At 36.7% G+C, this 9449-nt stretch overlaps 1 protein-coding gene across 3 annotated transcripts; it reads left to right on the top strand.

Annotated features, from left to right (window-relative positions):
- Positions 1-2744: 2744 nt before the first annotated feature.
- LOC125477160 (acyl-protein thioesterase 2) lies at positions 2745-6668 on the top strand. 3 transcript variants are annotated; one of them, XM_048584114.1, is made up of 11 exons: positions 2798-2878; positions 3396-3421; positions 3556-3652; positions 3898-4009; positions 5007-5043; positions 5154-5223; positions 5315-5419; positions 5589-5739; positions 5824-5906; positions 6058-6151; positions 6229-6668. In XM_048584114.1, the coding sequence occupies exons 3-11, from the start codon at positions 3619-3621 to the stop codon at positions 6314-6316; spliced, it is 774 nt and encodes a 257-aa protein (XP_048440071.1). In that variant the 5' UTR covers positions 2798-2878; positions 3396-3421; positions 3556-3618; the 3' UTR covers positions 6317-6668. The 3 variants fall into 3 exon arrangements, with proteins under 3 accessions (XP_048440069.1, XP_048440070.1, XP_048440071.1); XM_048584113.1 differs by lacking the exon at positions 3396-3421 and having other exon boundaries at positions 2789-2878; XM_048584112.1 differs by lacking the exons at positions 3396-3421; positions 3556-3652 and having other exon boundaries at positions 2745-2878.
- The last annotated feature ends 2781 nt before the right edge of the window (positions 6669-9449 follow it).

Here is a 9449-nt window from a genome sequence, read left to right on the forward strand (position 1 = left end):
CAAGGAAAAAAGTTGTGCTGCTAATCTAAAATTATTTCCATAAAGTAGGGAAAACTTGTACTAATGCATGTTGACCTCGCAAAGTTTTTAGATGCTGCCATTTTCCTACGGCTGTTTGCCATGTTAATTAGTAGTATTTCCAGAGATGTGTGGTCAACTGTTTTAATATAAAAGAAAATCATTCCTACAAATTGTCTTGTACGTTCATAACTCTCAACAATTTGATAGATGTGCTAATGATAATTTGGTATCATAGTTTAAATTTTGTGAACAATTGGGCGATACAAAAACTTTAATGAATCCAAATTAAGTTTATTTAAAACTCTACAATTGCATGCATGCATAAACAATTGACACTAAAGTATTATGTTTTTCCTATTTGTGATTTCTCTTGCTATGTAAATTGTACATTAATCTATGCAGAACCTAAAATGTTCTAGTTATCAAATTTGCAGAAAATATTCACAACGTTAAAGAAAGAAAAAAAACAATTTAAAGGAGAGAAAGTTAAAAGAAACCTTCATACACATCACCATGCTGCATGGATGCTGCAACTTAGTGGTGCATAATGTGCTTTGGACCCTAACCTAATTCTCTATGGAGTCTCTTAGTAAGTAATTGGTGCTTTTTCTTTTTATCAAATGTATCACATTGAAACCAGGATTTATTCCTGGGCCACTTTCTGAGTGACCAACTACAAAATAATTTGGTTAACAGAAGGAGAAGCGAAAAAAATAAAAATAAAAAGTAAAAAATGAAAAAAAGAAGTTAGAACTTCTGTTTGGATAACAGCATTTGAGGTTAAAGTATTGGAATATGAGTTAATCCTAATTAAACTTCTGGTTTTAACTTGCTTGTTGCCAAAGGAAATAAACGACGATGTGACAACAGTTTTTGGGTGTTTTATCTGAGGTTAAAAAATTATTTTCAATGTTAGAGTTAAGTCAACAAACATTTCATGATATAGGAAATCTTTTGAAAAATGATTTTGATCTTAGCTGAAGAGTAAACATGAAATAGGGGGACACGTTCAGAGACCATTGATTTTGATCATGATGTATTCAACTTTGGACTTATTGTTTGGCTCCTTATATGTACGTCCTTGGTCATTTTTCTTTTCATAAGTGTTACCAGAGCATCTCCAAGAGCATTATAGCTATATTTTTCTTGATTTAGTTAGTCTTTGATTGCAAATTGTTTTCGCTAGTCAGTTTAAATTAGCATCTTACAATACTAGCTATTACGAATATTATGTAAAAGTATCACATTTTACCTATCATATTTGTATCACCTCTTTAAGGCCTGGTTTGGTACTGAGATGATTTTGAAAAAAGCTGGTATCAAAAAAAGCTGGGAGCTGTTTTTGTGTTTGGTAAACATTCAGCTTCAGTTTTTTTTCACAATTTTGGATGAAAAAAGCCAAAAACAAGAAGCTGCAAAACCTAGCTTTGAAAAACCGGCTTTTTTTTCACATCTGGTATACATAAAAGTTTACCAAACACTATAATATTATTTTTTTTTTCAAAAGCACTTTTACAAAAAAGTTTACCAAACACTCTGCTGCTTTATTTCACAACTGCTTATTCTCACAGCACAGCAGAAGTAGTTTTTTTCAAAGCACAGCAATACCAAACTAGCCCTGATAGAGATGAAAACTGCTGATATTAGTGCGCCCTATTTATGTTAGGGATGTGATACAAATGTAGGAGGGTATGGGCCAAAAAGAGGAGATAGAGTGCAACTGGTGAGTTTTAACATTATTTAATGTTTAACATTTTGCTATTAGCATAAAAATTGTTTAACGTTTTGCTAAACTATATCTCCTCTTAGCTAAATCATGCAAGTTAGCAACTATTCGCATAGCTATTTTAAGATGAAATATAACCACTCTCTTGGAGCAAGGTTTTAGTTATTTTAGGTTAAATAGCTAAGCAATGTGGTTTAGCTAGTCCCTTGGAAATGCAAAGAAAGATGGACTTCAGTAAGGGTCTAAGTAATTTTTTTTTTAATTATATATGTTTTTGGACCTATTTATTATTCAAGACGAGTGAATTCTTTCCACTTCAATCTGGCATTACAAATCCACATATAAATATGTGTGTTAACTAATTAACACTACCTTAAGTCTATGACATATACTTATGTTGTCTATCATCATATTATAACACATTAAAAACATCATGTGAAGCAAATGGTGGATCGCTTTGTTGGAGAAAGTTTTTCTCTTTAACCCTTGCACCTTTCTGACCCACTTCCTCATTTTGACATAACGTATATTTTTACCAAAGGAATGTGGAATAAATTGGTATCGAACTCGTCATTTATGAGATTTGAACATAAGACTTATCAATCAAATAGTGTCACTAGACTGTAGTACTAAATAACATTTAATTTTAGCTTAATAGTAATATCAGTGGTAATAAAATTATAAATTAGAAACGTCGCTAAAAAAATTCTAGTGATTTTGGTTGTCTTCTCTAATGAATATGAACAAAAACTCTTAAAAGGTGGGGGTTCAATTGTAGTGGAAAGTAAGAAAGTTGGCAATTGGCAAAGGTGATAGACGGAGAGATCGTTTACTTACTTTTCCCTTTGTCTCTTTCATATAACAAATCCAGGTTGGTAATCTATGCACAAATCTTTTTGGAAATATAAGTTATTACAGCATAGTGTTTGTGTATACATAAATACAATTTTATGCCAATATTATATATATATATATATATATATATATATATATATCTCCGTATCAATATTGTATAGATACAATAAAAAAAAAAGAACATAAATTTTATAAGGGGAAAGGAATACAAGTGAGAGAGATCACCTGGAGGCTGAATGGAACCCAGTTCGTCAGTTTCTTGGCTCTTTTCCACAGGTGAGATTTTTCACTAGTTTATTTCATATTTTGAAACTGAGCACTAGAATGTAGATGGGAAAAAAAAAAAAAAAAAAAAAAAAAAAAAAAAAAGAAAACTGGAACACTAGAAAATTTTTAATTGTGGTTAATGGGTATCCATCAAATCAATCATGAAAAATTCGCTAACTAATGATTGGAAAAAATATATTTTTCTTGTACAAACTTGTGTTATTCTTTCTCTCAGCAATATTCTTTTCGGTTTATGGTGTTGCTGTTGGGTTTTTGCTTTATTTCTGGCTGCTACCCACAAGCAAGAAGCATAGATTCTTCTCTCTCTCTCTCTCTCTCTCTCTCTCTCTCTCTCTCTGTGGATGTTATCTGTCTGTCTTTGTTGCAAGAGCTCTCTCTCTCTTTCTAAAGAATGGATGAATGTGCTCAACCTTGGCATGGATTCTCTCTGCTATCTTCCTACTTTTGTCCCTTTATTTACCTCTCCTTTTCATTGATGCTTTGCTTTGCTTTTTCTCCTTTTCAGTTTCGAGGCAGTTTTTGGCGTAGCTGGTATGCATTGCACACTTGTCTTAATAGTGATGAATGATGCATATTCTCACATGTTCTATTCCATTTTTCTCACTCTTCCCCCCAACCATTTGCCTATAAATACACATTCACATTCTTGGTTTTCTACATTGCAGTGCCTTCTTCTAGCTTGTTGCAATAGGCGGCCTGTTTAGCGCAGTTTACCCAAAAAACATGCAATGATGAGCTATACGCATTCTAACATGTCTTCTGGTTTGTTTCTTGCCCAGCATAGCATTAGCACTTTCATTGTCTCAATTTGTTCAAGTCTATATAGATAATAGATATTCCTATATTTCATTCAATTAGGCAACTCAATTTTCGGGTTTTCGCTGTCTTAAGTTTTGTGTTCTTATTATTGATTTCTACAGAGGGGGGAAAGGGTTGTTCTGGTTAGTTGAGGCATCTTAAACTTGTATAGTCGCTGAGTAGCCACTTTATGTTGACAAAAATTTCAGGTAGCAGAACTGCTAGAAGAATTGAGTTTGGTAGGACACATGTGGTGAGGCCCAAAGGAAGGCATCAAGCAACAATGGTCTGGCTGCATGGACTTGGGGACAACGGTTCAAGGTATTCTTGCTTTTACCCTTTTTGTTTTTGTATTCCTTCGCCCATTTTCTGAGTGATATATCATGCATTGCTGTGGTTCTGTATCCGGAAGACTTTCTCTTGAAGCCCTACTCTATCTAATTAGGGAAAGAAAACCTCAGCCGACTAATCTTGTATCACATCAGAGACGACAACATGAATAGCATAATGTTTCGTACTCAGCTGCTTGCAGCAACATTCCTCAGTTAAATAGTTAAGGTCATAATTGAATTTGAGTATCAAGCGTGATTTGTCATAACACCACCAAACTTGTCTTCCATAACTTTATCATAAGACAGATTTTTTGAATTTGGTGTTTATAACCTGACTTATCATGAACAGTCGATACAATTCTTCATTCCTTCCCTTTTGTATCAACTATATGTCCTGCACTGCAAGGATGGACTTTTTGGTTTTCGTTTAAGAGAAAAAGAAAACGTGTTCAAGAATGTCAACACCTGTACATATTCTATAATTTTACAAAGGAGGGTTCCATTATAGATCTTTTCAGCATCTTTCCGGTGAGATTATCAATCGAATAAATTCAATTAAGAGAGGAGGGCCGTGAGATTTATTGATATGATAGTTGTCCCTTTCACCTCTAATCTGATCGATGGCAAGCTTAATTTGATAAGCCTTGATTTGGGAAATAGTATATGCCAAAGTCATTGCTGGGGGGCCGCTAGTTTACTTTGTTCTCCGAGTGGGGAACCAGAAATGCACTTAATTGGTTACAAATATGCTTTCTAAGTATGGATTATTCTTGCATAATCGACACATAAACTGGTTCGGTTCCTTTTATCCTCGATACAATTGTGGACTTTTTACCACAATTGTGGTTTCGTTGCTTGTGTCGTTGCCTGTGTTGGTGCACAGGCTCCACCTGCAATTTCAGTTTTAATTTTCAGCCGTTGAATTGCATGCGTGATGAATAATCTAAGACCTAAAAAGTCTCATGTTATGCTCCTTCTGTCGGCAGCACATCTCAAATGTTGGAATCTCTACCTCTTCCAAATGTAAGCATACATGTGTATCCAACTATTTCTAAGTTAAGAATTTGTATTTCTGTTACAACTTTGTTCAACCTGTATGAAAATTAACTTTCTAACATACAATTATGAAACAGATTAAGTGGATCTGCCCAACTGCTCCTAAACGTCCTGTGGCTATGCTTGGTGGATTTGCTTGCACTGCATGTAAGATTATACTTCGGTTAGATGAAATAGTATACTTTGCACTTCTTCATATGTTGGTAATAATCTTCTGAATTATGTGATTCCTTATCAGGGTTCGCAGTTGGAGAGCTTTCAGACGATGGTCCAGATGATTGGGAGAGTTTAGATGCTTCAGCAGCGCATATTGCAAACTTGTTGTCAACTGAGCCAGCTGATGGTACGTTCAGTCCTAAACGACTAATAACTTTGTGGGATTCTTTTTCCTCCGTTTCTTACAGACCATCATCTTTAAAATCTGCACAAGTTTTCAAGAAATTATTCAGAATTTATGATGATTATTTTCATTTCTGAATGTCTGAAATGTATATCACGTTTTCTTGTGGCAGTTAAAGTCGGTATTGGAGGCTTTAGCATGGGTGCTGCAATGGCCCTTTACTCTGCAACTTGTTATGCTGCGGGTAGGTACGGAAATGGGAACCCATATCCTCTCAATCTGAGGGCAGTTGTTGGACTAAGTGGCTGGCTTCCAGGAGCGAGGTATGACTTTGTACGTGTTGATCCGAGTATCAATACCAAAAGACTTACATGTCCAATAATTAAAAGGCTTGCAACTTTGTGCAGGAGCTTACGGAACAAAATAGAAGGATCACATGAGGCTTTGAGGCGTGCCGCATCATTACCCATTTTGCAATGCCATGGAAGCAGTATGTCTCCATATAATTTTTTGCCAATACTGCAGTCTGCATTTATTTGAACGGTATCTAGGTCACTTAATATACGTCACACCAGAAGCCATTATGCTGCACAGAAGATCATCAACAATAGTATGCGAAACTGATCACATATTTTTTGTAGGTGATGATGTAGTGCCCTACAACTATGGAGAGAAATCAGTCCACTGCTTGACTTCAGCAGGATTCCGATACCTTTCGTTCAAACCCTTTGAAGGGTAAAAATATCTCAAGCAATACATTTTGTTCAAACCCTTTTAAGCAAATTTTCTAAGTATGTGGTTCGACATTGCAGGCTCGGTCACTACACTATTCCCAAAGAGATGAATGAAGTCTCCAGTTGGCTTTCTGCAAGGCTGGGGCTTGATGGGTATCGCTTGTAAATCTGACTGTTTCTGCGTGGAGCTAATGAGGAAGTAGTACGTAGCTAACAATAACGGGTGAGAAAAGCACATGTACAAGTAGGTGTTATACAAAATGGGGCATGGAGTATATGGGTATAGCTAGACTGACCTTTCTAATTCCCTTTTGTGTTCTGTTGTTTCCTACAAATAAAGTTTTGGGTGTGCTTTTTGTATTCCACTTGGAGGGAGTAGAGTGAGTAATGGTTGAATTGATACCGTCTGTGATCCATGGATCTCCGATCGGGAAACCGTATCCTAGCTCCGCGGCTGGTCTGCGCTCTTGTTTTGGTATTCGTTAATGTAATATAATTATTACTATTTTCTGAGTTCATACTTTTCCAGATACAAGCAATATTCTACACTAATTTCATTTAAACTAAGAGGAGTGTTAGTGTTTCTTGAATCAACGAAGGTTTTGATGTAGATGGAGCTGAACAGAAAGCAAAATAAACCAAGACGGAAGAAAACGAATGGTTTCTTGTTTTTCACTCTGCAGAAACTCTTGCAGAGGAATATTTCATCTCATTCCAAAAAAGAGCACTAACTTGCTTTTACATTAACTGAAGGCCCTTAACTTGGGACCACAATAACCACTACAATTCATCCTAGACACACATCTTTCTAATCTCATGGATCACTCAACACATGGCACTCATGGCCTTTTTACAAAACTAGTCATTTACACTTTGCCTCATTCTGCACAAGTGGATACACCAATTTAAACAAAACTTATTCTAAATCTTTTCAGCTCAAATACTTATAGTTCAACACTCCCCTTTAAGTTTTGAGCTGATTTCACACCAAGCATATCTCGAAGATAGTTGAACCGATCCTTAGACAAAGCCTTAGTGAATATGTCTGCCACCTGCTCATTTGTTGGACAGTACACCAAATCGATTATCCCTTCCTGGAGTGCATTCTTGATAAAATGATACCTTCTGTCAATGTGCTTGGTTTTCTGATGGAAAACAAGATTTTTAGTAATTGCAATTGCTGCTGTATTATCACAGTGTACTGGAGTCGCTTCAGTTTGCATCTGACCAAAATCTTCAAGAACAAATCTAAGCCAAATGGCTTGAGCAGTTGCTTCAGAGGCACTGATGTACTCTGCTTCTGCTGTAGAGAGTGCTACACAATTCTGCTTCACTGAGGCCCACGAGAACACTCCACTGCCAAAGGAAAATGCATAACCAGAAGTACTCTTGCTATCATCAACAGATCCACCCCAATCACTATCACAGAATCCGATTAGCATTGCATTCTTTCCCTTTACATACTCTAAACCATAGTCTAAGGTTCCCTTGATGTACCTAAGCACTCTTTTGGCTGTTCCAAGATGTTTATTTGTAGGGCAGTGCATGAATCGAGCTAGAAGACTTGCAGCATACATTATATCTGGTCGAGTTGCTGTGAGATACAGCAGACTTCCCACAATTCTTCGATACTGTTCCTCACTTGCTGAACCACTGCCATCATCTTTACATAGCTTCTCTGATGAAACTAGTGGTGTGAACACAGATTTACATTCATTCAAACCAAACTTATCTAACAAAGAGACAACATACTTCCTTTGATGGATAAATATGCTTGTGTGAGTTTGGATCACTCCCATACCAAGGAAATGATGAAGAAGCCCCAAATCTGTCATCTCATATTTTGTCATCATGTCTTCCTTGAACTCCTTCAGCATCTCAGTGCTATTCCCAGTATACACTATGTCATCCACATAGATTGAAACTATCAGAATTTCTCCTCCCCTTGCTTTGATGTAGAGAGTAGCTTCACTCTGACTTTTCACAAACCCACAGTGAGCAAAATAGGTATCAATTTCACTATACCAGGCTCTTGGCGCCTGTTTTAGACCATACAAAGCTTTATAAAGCTTGTACACCTTGTCTTCACTCCCCTTGATCACAAAACCATCTGGTTGTTCTACATAAACTTCTTCTTCGAGTACTCCATTCAGAAAAGCAGATTTCACATCTAGTTGGTATAATTTCCAACTTTTCTGAGCTGCCAAAGCAATTAGAGTCCGAATTGTATCCAGTCTAGCTACAGGTGCAAACGTTTCATTGTAATCTACACCTGGTTTCTGAGCATATCCTTTGGCTACCAGCCTTGCCTTATGCTTTTGCACTGTCCCATCGAGATTAAGCTTGGTCTTGAACACCCACTTAACCCCAATTATGGGTTTATCACTTGGTCTGTTCACCAGATCCCATGTTGCATTCTTCTCAATCATTGACAGTTCATCTTTCATAGCCTTCATCCATGCTTCATCTTTGGCTGCCTCTTCAAACTTTTCAGGTTCCATAATACAAAGGTTGCATTGTGCCAAAACATCATCTAGATTCCTCCATTTCAATGGAGTGTGATCAAAAGCTTGAGTCCTTCTTATGCTGCTGTCCACATCACTTACAGATTCATGAGAGAATGCCAGATTTGGTGACAAAGCATAATCATTTTCCTCTGAAGTTGTCTCTGATGAGATACATTTAGGCAGCACAGATAGCTCACTAGAATTAAACACAGTTACATAGTTCTCAGGAGCTGTCTTCCATTCCCAGGCTGCATTTTCATCAAACACTACGTCCCTTGAGAGTATAAGCTTTTTACTAAGAGGATCATACACTCTGTACCCCTTTTCACAGGTTGCATAACCTACAAATATGCCTTTGACACTCTTTGCATCTAGTTTCTGTCTCAACTCATTTGGTGTGTGTACATAACACAGACAACCAAAGATTCTGAGATGTGCAATTCCAGGTTTTCGACCACTGAATGCTTCAAATGGAGTTACTTCTCCAAGAGCTCTTGTAGGACACCTGTTCAATATATATACAGCTGTGAGTACAGATTCTGCCCATAAGAAATATGGTAGTCCTTTGTCATGGAGCATAGCTTTTGCCATCTCAACTACAGCTCTGTTTTTCCTCTCTACCACTCCATTCTGTTGTGGAGTATAGGCCATAGATAACTGTCTTTGAATCCCTGCATCTTCACACAGCTTGTTGAATTCACAAGATGTAAATTCACCCCCTCTGTCACTTCTCAGACATTTTATCTTAAAGCCACTTTGTAATTCCACCATGGACTTGAACTTTCGAAAACA

Source organism: the organism of the source record quoted next, unplaced genomic scaffold, assembly GCF_019419815.1.
Source record: "Pyrus x bretschneideri cultivar Hongxiangsu unplaced genomic scaffold, Pyrus_bretschneideri_v1 Contig20, whole genome shotgun sequence".
Lineage (NCBI taxonomy): Eukaryota > Viridiplantae > Streptophyta > Magnoliopsida > Rosales > Rosaceae > Pyrus > Pyrus x bretschneideri.

Bases quoted from the DNA above. Each gene is read 5' to 3' on its own strand.
- LOC125477160 (XM_048584112.1), top strand. From the start codon at position 2,839: ATGGAACCCAGTTCGTCAGTTTCTTGGCTCTTTTCCACAG. The intron at 2,879-3,897 runs GTGAGATTTTTC...CAAAAATTTCAG, and splicing joins TTCTTGGCTCTTTTCCACAG to GTAGCAGAACTGCTAGAAGA. The intron at 4,010-5,006 runs GTATTCTTGCTT...TTCTGTCGGCAG, and splicing joins CTTGGGGACAACGGTTCAAG to CACATCTCAAATGTTGGAAT.